At 34.1% G+C, this 14,717-nt stretch overlaps 1 protein-coding gene across 1 annotated transcript in view; it reads left to right on the forward strand.

Moving 5' to 3' along the window:
* The window catches only part of LOC114326347 (dual oxidase), a 276,211-nt gene that overhangs the window by 241,148 nt on the left and 20,346 nt on the right, over nt 1-14,717 (forward strand). The window contains exons 13-16 of the mRNA XM_028274683.2: nt 1,767-2,141; nt 2,765-2,982; nt 5,424-5,646; nt 9,219-9,451. Coding sequence (XP_028130484.1) covers nt 1,767-2,141; nt 2,765-2,982; nt 5,424-5,646; nt 9,219-9,451 — 1,049 coding nt within the window. The remainder of the gene's footprint in view (nt 1-1,766; nt 2,142-2,764; nt 2,983-5,423; nt 5,647-9,218; nt 9,452-14,717) is intronic.

The raw sequence follows: 14,717 nt of genomic DNA on the forward strand, positions 1-14,717 counted from the left end.
AAAACACTTCGGGGAAAAAGCGAGACAATGGGTGCTCGATCTATTTAACATCTGTCGCTCTACCTACCAGATTCCGAAACTGTGGCGTAAATCAAAAATAGTAGCTCTTCTGAAACCCGGGAAAGACCCTGAACTACCGGGTAGCTACCGTCCGATATCTCTGCTATGTCATTTGTATAAATTGTATGAACGCCTCATTTTGAACCGCATCCAGGAAAAATTAGATGCAAAATTAATCCCACAACAAGCAGGCTTCAGACCAGGTAAATCATGCACAGGCCAAGTGCTGAACCTGACAGAGTACATAGAGGAGGGATTTGAACAGAAAGAGATAGTGGGAGTAGCCTTGATAGATCTCACAGCGGCCTATGATACTATAAACCACAGAACCTTGCTAACTAAGATCTATAACACTGTGCTTGACTATGACCTGGTAAATATCATTAGATCACTATTGTGTAATAGACGCTTCTACGTTGTGCTAATTGGAAAGAAGAGCAGATGGAGAACCCAAAAAAATGGCCTACCTCAAGGAAGCGTTCTGGCGCCGTCCCTATTTAACATCTACACCAACGACCAACCAATGCACCCTCAGACTGAGAGTTTTGTTTACGCTGACGACCTTGGTATCGCCGTTAAGGGGAAAACACTCACACAAGTGGAGTCCACAATGGAAGAGGCTTTAAACATGATGTCAACTTACTACAAACAAAACTCATTAAAACCAAACCCTACAAAAACCCAAGTATGTGCATTCCATCTCAACAACCATCTGGCGCATGCAAAACTTAATGTTTCTTGGGAGGGACAACGCTTGGAACATACTGATAGGCCCAAATATCTTGGAGTGATACTAGACCGGTCACTTACGTATAAATTCCACTGTCGGAGCACAAGACAAAAGGTCTCTACAAGAAACAACCTTCTCCGGAAACTTGTAGGGAGCAAGTGGGGTGCAAACCCTCAGGTCTTAAAGTCAACAGCTGAGGCCTTATGTTTCTCAACAGGGGAATATGCTTGTCCCGTTTGGGGTAGATCTAGACACGCTCAACAAGTCACCACGGCGTTAAATGAAACATGTAGAATAATGACCGGTTGCATGAAGCCTACCCCTCTAGCCCTACTGTACCGGGCAGCTGGATTCGCATCACCAGACGACCGTAGATGCGCCTCACAATATGTGGAGAAGTTCAGGCAAACTTTCGATGACAGGCACCAATTATACGGGTTTGACGAACCGCCAGGAACTAGCTGACTTAAATCCAGGAAAAGGTTTATGAGAAATGTCAGCGTCGAACCACCCGAACTGTTCCCCCTACATCCCCAACGACCTAATGGAATGAACCTGGACTGGAGAACCTGGCGGACACTCAACCGCATACGCACAGGTGTTGCCCCTGTAAAACAGAACCTCATTAAATGGGGCATCAAGACAGATAACGACGCACTTTGTGAATGTGGGGAAATACAGAGCGTGGAGCACCTGAGATTATGCAGACTTTGTCCATCACAGTGCACCCTCGATGATTTATGGCTCGCAAATGCAAAGGGTGTAGACGTGGCCCGATATTGGGCAGAAAAACTGTAGTCGGATCCAGACACGAAAAAGTAAGTGTTAAAGAATAAAGCTATAACATATTAAAAAATCACTTAAATCGGACAAATGACCCATTTTTAAGATGATGCGTTAATTTCTTGGAGTAGTGTATTTACTGTTTATTAACTCAGTCTTAATACTTTTTACTTCTATTTTTGTAATTTTTTAGATTATTCCTTTATGACTGAACATGCAGACTTAAGACATATAATGGGTGTTGGTATCGCAATAACGAGAGGGTCTGCGGCATCCCTTTCATTCTGCTATTGTATGCTGCTTCTAACTATGTCCAGGAATTTAATAACAAAATTAAAGGACTTTGCCATTCAGCAGTATATCCCTCTGGATGCAAATATACAGTTTCATAAGATAGCTGCATGCACTGCTTTGTTCTTTTCGATATTACATACAATAGGGCATATTATCAATTTTTATCACGTTTCCACCCAACCAGTTGAAAATTTAAAGTGTCTGACCAGTGAAGTACGATTTCCATCTGATTATAAACCAGGATTTACGTTTTGGCTGTTTCAAACCATTACAGGTATTATTAAAATTCCTTTAAAAATAACATATAATTTAAACAAAATACTTTTTTGTAAAACACGTTTAACGTAAGAATATGTATTGCATACGCCAATTATGAGGAGTGTTTCACCATGCAAATTTTAAAAACCCGCAATAAGACAAGTTTGTGGACACTACACTCCCCTACACAAGAAATAAGACTCCGAATAGGAGGTAACTATCTCAGGATTGTAATTTGTAAATAAAACATTTACAGGAATATTTTTAATAGTTCACGTACAAACCCCTTGTGGTAAACTATTAACCACCCTTAACACAACTAATACAAAATTTATTTTATGCCTAATTCTGAATAAAAATGCCGTCAACCTTACCCAAAAGCCGGTGACCAATAAGTAAACCTAAAAGATTACTTGGCCATGAATGTGCGTGCTTTTTCAATTATTTATATGTATAAAACACAAGCCAGAATTAGTATTCGGGCAAAATTCATTAAAAGAATCGCATATATATATATATATATATATATATATATATATATATATATATATATATATATATATATATATATATATATATATATATATATATATATATATATATATATATATATATATATTAATTTATTTTTCTTTGTAGGTGTTACCGGGGTACTGTTATTCATCATAATGTGCATAATAATAGTATTCGCTCATCCAACGATAAGAAAAAAAGCATATAAATTCTTTTGGTTTACTCATAGCTTGTACATTGTATTCTACATATTATGTTTAATTCATGGCTTAGCAAGACTTACTGGTGCACCAAGATTTTGGCTGTTTTTCCTCGTTCCTGGTATAATATTTACCCTTGATAAGGTAAGATACATCTAACTATTTATTATTTAAAAATTAGTTTATAAAAAGTTTAATGTAGTTAAAATCATGTACTACTGTATACAGGTATTCCCAACAATGAGTTGTTCATGATTCTTTTTGATTTAATGTACAGCGTTAAATTAAGATATTATGCTGGATAATTTGTTAATAAATTCTATATAGGTACATATGTTGCATTGTTGCATTGTATTGTAATTCTATGTATTTTAGAGAGTCTTTCATTTGGTTTTACTTTTATAGCCTTTGGGCTATTTAAAACAGTTAATGTAAAAATTGTAATACCAACAACGCCCATACGAATAATTATTGTGTATTTTTAAAACTATAAAATGAAAATAAATCTAAATAAAAACGACCCAAAAACTACTTTTTTGATATCACCTACTTAAAACGTGATAAAAGTGACGTCAATTGTGGTGGGACAAATTCACGTGACTTTCGACGTCGAAAAAACGTGATAAACTGACGTGGTTTGGTGATAATTATGACGTCCTTTCAACGTTTTGTAACTGTTATTTGGTTGCCTGGGTATTGAGCCATCAAAATATGTGGGTGAAACCTGAATATTATGAATATACAATTATGGAATGTATACACATTATTATGTTAAATTGAAAATGATGTTTAAAATATTCCTAGATATAATACGTCACAGGAATTCCCACAACTAGAGTTGCTAATTTTGTCCGTAATGTGATGATCTAACCTCCGGACAAATCAACCACATGCTGTAGGAAGTCTTGTGATGCCTCATAATTCATGTATTAAATTTAAAGGGTTTTCACCCACATATCTTGGTGGCTTAAGCATGTCAAAAACCTGTAAACAGCACTGGTGGCGAACTAGTTTTGTTTCAGAACGTTCTATGATGTAGAATGTAGACCTTTAATGGTAGGGGAGCCCAAGCGGGGATTTTTGCAGTTACTCGAGCGCGTCAGATTTAGTATAGTATAGTTGATCCAAAAGATGGCATAACCCAGACATCCAAAGTGAAAGTTATACTTCAACACCAAATTGTTCTATATGGTCTACACAATGTCCAGAAAAAAGTCACACCATTTTGAGCGTCGGGTTTGGGGGGAGAGGGGGGAGAAATCGGTAAATTCGTAGTTTTTTAAGTTTTTCGCCAATATTTCTAAAACTATGCGGTTTAGCATGAACAACCTTCTATACAAAATTGTTCTACATTAAATTTTAAATAAAAGAAGGGTGATGCATAGGGCCTTTTTTATTTTAAATTTAATGTAGAACAATTTTGTGTAAAGGGTTGTTCATGCTAAACCGCTTAGTTTTAGAAATATTGACGAAAAACGTAAAAAACTACGAATTTGCAGATTTCTCCCCCCTCTCCCCCCCAAACCCGACGCTCAAAATGGTGTGACTTTTTTCTGAACATTATGTGGACCATATAGAACAATTTGGTGTTGGATGATAACTTTCACTTTGGATGTCTGGGTTTGGGTCTAACTATACCATACTAATTAGCATATGGAAAGAAACCTGGTACCCTGCAGATGTACCTCTACCATATATTGGCTCTTAACACAGGGGAGTTCGTTAAGGGGGGCCCGAAAAAAAAATCTATCCTTAAAAAAACTCGAAATTGTCAGATTAAGATAAGGTAAGTTAAGTACATGCAAAAGAGTGTATATTTCAAAAATCTGACGATTTAAGCCGGGCGTAAGGAAATGGGTGAGTCCCAAAGTTTCACAAGAAAAAAGCGAATATTTCGCGAAATGAATGACAGATCGAAAAACTAAAAAATATGTGCTCAATACTTTTTAAAAATCTATCGAATGATATCAAACACGACTTCTCACGGAGAGGGGTGGGGGTAAATTTAATATTTTAAATACGAATCCCGCGATATTTCGCGAAATGAACATCAGATCGAAAAACTGTAAAATACTCTTATTAAATATTTTTGAAAAATCTATCGAATGGCACCAAACACGACTCCCTACGGAGGTGGGGTGGGGGGTTACTTTAAAATCTTAAATAAGAGCCCCCATTTTTATTGCATATTTGCATTCCTTACGGAAAAATAAGTTACTTTTATTCGAAACATTTTTTCGAATCATGGATAGATGGCGGTATAATCGGAAAAAACGATTGTTGGAAATGGAAAATTAAATTAAAAAATGGCAAGCGCCCCCTAAAATGGAAAACTTTACTTAACTTTTTTTGGTTTTAGGACCTACTCTTCACAACCCAATAGGTCCCCAAAGCGCTCGAGTGACTGCACATTTAGCATACTTTGCTCCCCTACCATAAGGGATTTTTTAAATAAAACATACTTTTTATGAAGGATTTTACTATTTTTTGTGATTAATGGTATACAACCAGCTACAGGATGTTTTTTCTTCTGAATTTTATTTATTATTTCTTGTAATATTTCAACAGTTTAATATTTTTTGTAGGTGGTGAGCTTAAGAACGCGGTATATTCCTCTGGATGTCTTAGAAACTGAATTGTTACCTTCAGATGTGATCAAGATCAAATTTTACAGACCACCCAATTTAAAATATCTCTCAGGACAATGGGTGAGGCTAGCATGTACGGCATTCAACTATGAATTTCATTCTTTTACACTAACATCTGCACCCCATGAAAACTTTTTATCCTGTCATATTAAAGCTCAAGGTAAGCAAAATTAATCTATTAGAAATATTGATAAGTTATAATTAATTCGTTTGGTGCGTTCGTAACACAAAAACACGATGAGCTGTGTTTGATGCACACAAAATGAACAAGGCCGCGTTGCTCAGAATCAGAAGAGATATTTCTTTGGATACTCTCACTAGCACATAAAAAAAAAGAAAAATTGAAAAGAAGAAAACTTGTAAGATCATGGCTACTAGAGTTAAACCAGAAATATAAACAAGAAATAAAAAAAAATCAAGTTTTTTCGAGAGACAAAGAAAACTCGTAAACCAAAATGCATATCTAGATCTAGCCCAGGGGTGGGCAATTACTTTTAAGCGCGGGCCAAAATGAAATTTTCAAAATGTTTCCCGGGCCGGAGATACCCAGTATGTACGTTGCGCACACGCTAATGTTTTTGGTGGATGTTTTTCTCTGCCCAAGAAATTTTTTGACAACAATACTATAAGTATCATATTAAAGAATTTGGACAAAGACATTTGACTGTTAATAATAGATAATACTAATAATAAATTGATTAGTTGGGTGTGGGTTTACATGCGAACCATTTGTTCCCAGGAAAACTACGAAATTTTTAATGTGGTCCATTATATTAAGCCATAACAAGGATCCAGATAAAAAATGAAATTCAGAAATTCAAGAGCAGCCTTTATAAATATAAGGAAACTTCTGATTAACCAAAGATTCAATCTGCAAATCTGATATCGAATGGTAAAACGTTATGCCAAGTCAACCATCGTCGACGAAATTCAAAGGAGACAGCTGCTCTTTCAGCTGATCTGTTATGGTCATGTAAAAAGAATGGACGACGACAGGCTTCCAAAACAAATTTTAAAATTGACGTCAAGGGAAAGAAGAGAGGAGGGCCGAAACAATCCTAGCTCTGTGGCATTCAGAAGGTAATGTCAAAAAGGAACCTTCACCCTGGCGAACGCAACGACGGACAAACGAAGCTGGAAACTGGGAACTGGAAGGCAGAGGACCCTATAAAAAAACCGGGATAATAATAAAAATGGTATGTTCACTCTATTCTCGTTTATTGGATTGTTAATGCTGAATTAATGAGAAAGCTGGAAGCTTTTGAGATGTGGCTTTTTGGGAGAATTTTGAAAATACCATGGACCGATCATATTACGAACGAAAAGGTGAGAAATCATTCAAAAGAAGAAAGACAGCAAAGACAAAGGGCAAATACTTAGAAATATAAGTACGTTGTAAGTTGTTGCAGGAGCTGATTATATAGGGTAAAATCGAAAGAAAAGAGTCCTGGTAGACGACAAATACCCTTGCCGAAAAATATTCGCGCCTGGACCGTGTTAAACATAGATGCAGAAAATCTTTTAAGAAAAGCAGAAGATAGAGATTCATTTCTTTGAACACTACGAACACTAATACTCTTGATTTCAACAAAATCACATAAAAGAGATGAAGAGCATAGGCGCAAAATTTCGGACCAATGTTTTTTAAATGCATTCATTTTTTTCTAATCCTGATAAAACTAATATTTTTGAAAAATTTAAACGCAGAATGAAAGATTACATTATTACCGAGGGCCGAAAATCCCTTAGAAAAAACAGAGTTTCTTTTGAATGAGATATTTGAAATTAAAAAACACATTAAATTTTCTCTTTTTTTTCACCCCTGTGACTTATTAAAATAAACATAGAAGTTTTCAGGGACTTTCGGCCCTCGGCAATAATTTAATATTTCATTCAGCGTTTAAATTTTTCAAAAATACTTATTATTTTCTCAGGATTCGAAAAAAATTAATGCATTTAAAAAGCATTGCGCCTATGCTCTTAAGAAAATCGCTTGTTGGATTTCTCAACGGGCTGGATAAAGTAAGCTAAAGGGCCGTATCCGGCCCGCGGGCCGGCTTTTGCCCACCCCTAATCTAGCCAAATAACAAGAAACAATCACGCTTACCTCGTATGTCAATTATTCAGTAAACCTGTTTTGGCAATTATAACTTTTTGTGTCAAGAAAAAAGAAGATTGTCAGAGAAATTAAACAATACAAAATTGTTACATACCTACTGTTTATATTTATTAATAGCACAATTATAAATCTGCTTCTTATAATCTTCATACAGAATGAATAGAACAATAAAAAGACAATAAGTCTCTTTTAATTTCGAGAGTGCCATACAAAACAATATAAAAAATATAACCCAGATGCACTGTCCGATCTTTCACCACATTATCATTCAAACACTGAGTTTCTATTATCTGTAAAAAAATTTATTGGCCTTATGTCTTCACAGAAAATTTCAACTTCCATTATTTCATCAAAAAGAAAAACGGAATAAAAAATATTATAACTTACAGTCTGTCCTGCTTTGACCAAAAAGTTCATAGAATGTAAAAATAGTATATTACTTTATGAGGCGGAGAAGCATGACTTTTCTTGACGCGCCCGATATTACGCGCCGAACGAAGCGAGGCGCGTAATAGAGGGCAAGTCAAGAAAAGTCGCTTCTTTGCCGAATAAAGTATACTATTTTTTCTTCAAACGTAGCAATTTTCAACCATAAATAGTACAATTCATACGCTATTTTTACTCGAAATTAACTGTGACAACTATCAAAGTCATCTAGATGTTAGAAATTAAAATAATTAAGTCGTCGGAATGATTGCTGAAAGTTGTGCTCGACCATCAGTATCATCAACAATTACCAATGCGTATCAAGAGTCGGGAACATTTTTGCACGGTTTCAATTTTGAAAATGCCTCATTAACTAATTGTACTTTTAATATTACTATAAATAAAAATGATGTTTAATTGTTGTTAATGACATTTGTATTGTTGCTTTGTGACATGTTTCATATTGTTGCCATGACAACATTTTTCCATCCGCCGTAAAGAAATGGGAAAAAAAACTGCTGCCGGTGGAGACATCAAACTTTGACAGGATCAAGTTAGATAAGTAATGTCATCATTATTTGACGTTTGAAGAAAAACACTTTTTACCGGCATACTACAAATCAGAGCTCTAAATAGTAACTTGCCAGCAAATATTTGATTACGTCGTACTATTTCATAGACTGCATACTATCACCAAACAACACTACTGCCAAAGATACTTTTGATCACAAAAAATAAAACTGTTTTTAAACACTCAATAAACAATCGCCCATACCGGCAAGCTGGTACACAGAGTATATTATTATATGGTCAAGGTATATGAGAATCGTGTGTATGATACAGTTCATCTATACGTTTGCCTTTATGGAAATTATTTGCTGATGCTACATTTAGATAAGCAAAATAGTTTAGCACAGTTTTAGATTTTTAACTTATGTACAAAATTACAAGGTAAAAACTATTCCTTAAATGGATAGAACAAGGGAAGTTATAAAAGATATGATGTATAGGGGACAAACGCAACATGGTTAAACATCAGTAATGTATTGTGTAAAACGTAATGAGAGAATGGAGAAATACTTTTAAAAACAAATATTTGAAAAGTTGCATTTGAAATGAACTCATCTGGTTGCTTGACATTAAACAGGTTTTACTCGTTTATTTTTATTCATTTATTAAATTTCTAGGACCTTGGACATGGAAACTTAGAAACTATTTCGATCCTTGTAACTATAACCCCGAAGATCAACCAAAAATTTTACTCGAAGGCCCGTTTGGAGGAGGGAATCAAGACTGGTATAAATTTGAAGTGGCTGTTATGGTCGGAGGTGGTATTGGAGTTACTCCGTATGCATCTATTCTTAACGATCTAGTATTTGGAACGTCTACCAACAGATACTCTGGCGTAGCGTGTAAAAAGGTACGTATTTTTACTTAGCTTATAGAGCAAATAGAGAAGTAGAGAAAGAGAGAGAAAGGATTGTGTTATCAAAGAACAAAGGTAACTTTAATAAAAGTAGCTGAGAAAGACAATAAAAAAATGGAGGCGGAAAGAGTGAAGAAGCACTGCATTCTTCACTCTTTGAAGACTACTTCCTCACACATAATTATTACGCTTTGAAGGATATATACAAATATTAAAGCAGGAAAGAACTAAAGCACTAAAGAAAGTCAAAAATAACAAAGCACCAGGATCAAGGTACATAAAAATGGAACTGTTGAAATATGGAGGCGCAAATAGGTATCATATCCTTTATATAAGTATTGTTCAATAAAATTGAAGCAGGGCTGGAGTAGAATATATCATAAAAATGTCCTCCATTTTCAAAAAAGGTGACAAAAGGTCAACAAATAACCATAGAGGGATCAGGGATCATTGTAATGTTTCTAATAGCAAGAATCCTTTCCACAGGTATACAAGAAATGTATATTCCTCATGAAATTGAACAGCAAGCAGGTTTTACAGCTGGAAGATCTTGCGTATACCACATATTTACCCTAACACAACTTAATGAAAAGAAAGTTGCAAGAAACCAGGAAATACATCTTTTATTTGTGGATCTCACAAAAGCATATAACACGATTCCTATGAGAAAGCTGTGGCAATCTCTTAAACAAAAATCCTTAAATAATACGATCATCGCCGTGGTCAAACAACTATACAATAAAGCCACATCAAAAATCAAACTAAACAACACCTTATCAGAAGAATTTCCAGTAACAAAAGGATTACGACAAGGATGCTGCCTCTCCCCAGTACTATTTAAGATCTACTTAAATGAAGCACCAAAACACTGGAGAAGATCTTGTTCAGGGATGGGAATTCAACTTGACGATGATACAACATTGTATACTGTACATTTCGCGGACGACCAAGTCGTAGTAGCAGCGGATAAGGAAGATTTAGAATTCATGACAAGACGGTTATTTCAAACATATGAAGAGTGGAGCCCAGTGGCGTAACAAACTCCGTCGGGCCCCCCCGCAGAATTTAAAACGGGGCCCCTTTTAACCCGGGAGCAGTCGCGCCGTTAGAAAAAATCCAACTTTTTATCATTTTCCGTGATAATTTAATGAAAAATTTTGCAACATAACTTTCCACTTGTAAGTGCCTCGAAGAAGATTGTAGTAATGCGTAGGTTTTTTATTTTTTTTTTAATTTCATTTTTATTTTTTTTTGTGGAATTTATGGCTTGGGTGGGAACCAATTAGTTTTAAAATTGTTAGAAATAGATATTTTTAACATAACAAGCAAACAAAAATATTATGAAATTGAAATTTGTTTTAAATTCGTATTGTTAGATTTTGTTCTACGCGCGACTGCTTACGTGACAGAAGTGAGCGCGACTGCTCCCGCGTTAAACAATTATTAAATACGACTTATTTAACAAAAAGGCTTGGGTTAATTGGGTTAGCGTTATCATTCACTGATCATAACAACTTACATTTCTCATCTTTATTGGTATACAAACCCATTCCGACCCGGGGTGCAAGAGGGCAGCGTGATCCGCCCTAAAATGGGAAAAACAAAAATTTTATTAAATTTTACAAATTGGCAATGAAAGAAGAACGTTAACGATATCTTATAATTATATCACAAAGAAAAAAAATTATGTGCATAAGTACAGTGTGGGTGTAAAATGTGGTAATACTAATACAATTTTACCTATATAAAACTGAAACTTACACAAATTATTTTTTAAACATCGTACTAAACCATGTTTTATTAAAAAATATATATCAAAACTTTTATTCAAATAATACAACGTCTCAAAAAATGTCATTTTTGAAAACTTCGTAGTTTTACAGAATAACTACCACTTTTAACTGGATATTACTTAAATGTAAACGCCTATATTAAAATTGTATTGGTGTTTTTTTAAAGCCTAAGGTGTAATCTTTAAAATGTAATTATTTTACTTTGAAACTGAAATAAACAACTTCTTTTGTTGTTTTCTGTACAACTTACCTACAATACATTTAATAACCAGCTTTAAAAATAGTAAATGTTAAAACAATTATTTCTTGATTTCTTATACAGTGTGTTTGCGTAGCTTGGAACCTATGGGAAACTTTTTTATTACATATCTATATTACGAAAAAAAGTTATTCTTCATAAAATGCTCTGCATGGTATAAAACCTAAGTTGCAATAATCAGATATTAAATTTTATTGATTTTATACGAGGTATATCAAAAAATATTAATTTCGCTCAATAGTACCTATACTACCTTTATATTTTACAATATTGAAAAATTTTATTATAAAAAGTTGTTCGCAATTAAAAACTATGTTTAAATATGCAATTATAAGAATTATATAATTCCAGTTGAAATATTGTGAACTATAAAGGTACTTAACTCTTAGAGAAAAATTTATATTTTTCGACATACCTCGTATAAAGTTGGTAAAATGTGATATATTACGATTGAATTTTCGTTTTTAGATAATGCAGAGCTTTTGATAAAGAATCTGATAAGAATTTTATAAAGAATTTTTTCGTAAAATTAAAAAATTAATAATAAAATAGTTATTATAATTGTAATAAAATGATGTTGGTTATCGGTAATTTGAAAAATATTTGGAAAAATTAATTTTTTATTTACAAGGATGTAATTACATATTAAAATTAAAATCGTATATTGTTAAAAATATAAAAGTACTTTATCCTTGAGTTAAATTCCTATTTTTTGACTTACCTCGTATAAAATTGATAAGCTTTGATATCTGATGGTTTATCTGGCTTATTTTGTATCTCAGATTTAAGACCATTCAGACAGAGCATTTCATGAAGAACAACTTTTTTCGTAAAATTGATAATAAAAATGCTTCCCATATGGATCGAAGCCACGCAGACATACTGTATAAGTGCTCAAAAAAATTTATTTTGAAGTTTCAAATTGTAATGTCTGACAGGGCCGTAACTACCATTAGGGCAACCGGGGCAGTGCCTCCGGGCCTCCGGCGAAGGGGGCCCCGCGATTGTAATCGCGTTATACTGCCTATAGTCAATAATATAACGCGATTAAAAACCTACATTATAGCCGAAGAATGTAAGTAACATTATATGTAGTATATTTTTTATGAAAACAGAAAAGATGTTATATTGATGGTAAATATTTGCTAAATATTTAGCTTAAAATAATGTGATTTCAAATTTTTTTTGTGTTGGTCAACTAAAATTGCAATATGTAGGTAGGTACAGGAAACTTCAGTCATGGAGTACATTAAAATGAGTTTTTTTAAGTGGTTAAATATCAATTTTCCCGGACTCCTTCTGCTGGGTGATTAACCCCAGACCCTCCGGTAGGGGGCCCCCAGATCACGTTTGCCCCGGGGACCCCAACATCGTACTTATGGCCCTGTTTTAATGTCATATTCGCATTCAGCATAATCAAAAAGCAAATAGAAACATTTTTGAACAAAGTAAAATGATGAATTCACCGATATCTTTTAAAATTATTTAATATAAAACAGTTGTATTGTTTAAAGAATTAATAAACAATTAGAGGCATCTGTGAGTAGAACTTTTTACTTTAAGATAAGATATATATAAGCTAACAAAAAATGTTTTAGAAAAATATAAGCTTGTTTGATTTTTTACGAAACCGAAACAATGCAAGTTTTTCTACATTGACTCCCCTAAAGCGTAAGTGTTATAATTTCTTTATCTTACCGTTTATCGGTTGAGAGATTGTCCAATGATTACACAAGAAAAGTCGTCAATAATTGTTAAATAAATGCGTACCAAACTGATGCAACTATAACCGTAAAACAACATAAACTTAGGTAAATAACATTCAATGCAAACAACCAATATGAAATTACTGGCGATAATATTGTATCCAAATACTAAAAGTAGGTAAAGAACAGAGAGAAAGAAAACCCATTTTTAGATTTAAAAATATTGTTCTTAAATTCGGCAAATTGCAATTCTAATATCTTTTAATAGTCACGTACAAAGCATGATATAGTTTATTGTCGCTGCCATAAAATTTCGGTAGGCCGGAAGGGATTAAGTTTCTAGATATTATGAGATGATTCACTTGGCAAATACGTCTAGTTAGAAATTTTTACGTTTTTAAATTTAAACAGACAACGTAAAATAATATAACAATAACATATTTTTACATAATATCAGATGACAAGATGGGGCCCTTAAGCGATTGGGGCCCCCCGCAAGCTTCATGCTGCGGGGCCCTCTGTTACGCCCTGATGGAGCCTTTCTGTAAATAGAAACAAAACGCAATACTTATGCATCGGGACTGAAGTAGAAGATCTAATAGTTAACGAACAAGAAACAATCAAGAACTGTGAGGAATATGTATATTTGGGAACAACAATCAACAAGAGTGGGCGCACCGAAAAAGAGATAGAGCAAAGGATTGTAAAAGGAAAAAGGGTGATTGGATGTCTAAACCCGATGCTGTGGTCAAAAGAACTATCTAGTCAAAGAAAACATCTTATCTTTAACTCCATCTTTAAAAGTATAGTGCTCTATGGATGCGAAACATGGCAACTTACTAAATCCCTGGAACGACGCCTACTTGCATTGGAAATGGATTTCTGGAGAAGATCGGCTAGAAAATCAAGGTTATGACCAGGTTATAACGGTTATAACAAAAAAAAAGGTTACCAAGGTTATAACAAAATGACCAAATCAGAAATATAATGGGGGTCAAGTCAACCATCATAGACGAAATTCAAAGGAGACAACTGATCTGGTATGGCCATGTAGAAAGAATGGACGACGACAGACTGCCAAAACAAATTCTAAAATGGACGCCAAGGGAAAGAAGGAAGAGAGGAAGGCCGAAACAATCATGGCTAGGCGGCATTCAGAAGCAGTGGCGGATCCAGGGGGGGGGGCGATGGCCGCGATCGGCCCCCCCTCTCAACCCAAGTGATTTTTTTAAATTATAATATAAAGATTACAAAAACATTCATTTATTGTTTCAAATGGATAATTATACATGTTTTAAAATTACAATATTATATGAATTATGAATTACATATAAAAAAAACTACATATAGTATTTTTACTACAAAAACGTTATTACGTAGGTCAAAATTTTTGACGTAAGAGAACTGTCAAAACATTAGAATGTGACTTTTCATTATTGCTATGTTTATTATAAATACGGCAATAATGAAAAGTCACATTCTAATGTTTTGACAGTTGTCTT

The sequence above is a fragment of the Diabrotica virgifera genome, chromosome 7 (assembly GCF_917563875.1).
Source record: "Diabrotica virgifera virgifera chromosome 7, PGI_DIABVI_V3a".
In the NCBI taxonomy this organism is placed as follows: Eukaryota; Metazoa; Arthropoda; class Insecta; order Coleoptera; family Chrysomelidae; genus Diabrotica; species Diabrotica virgifera.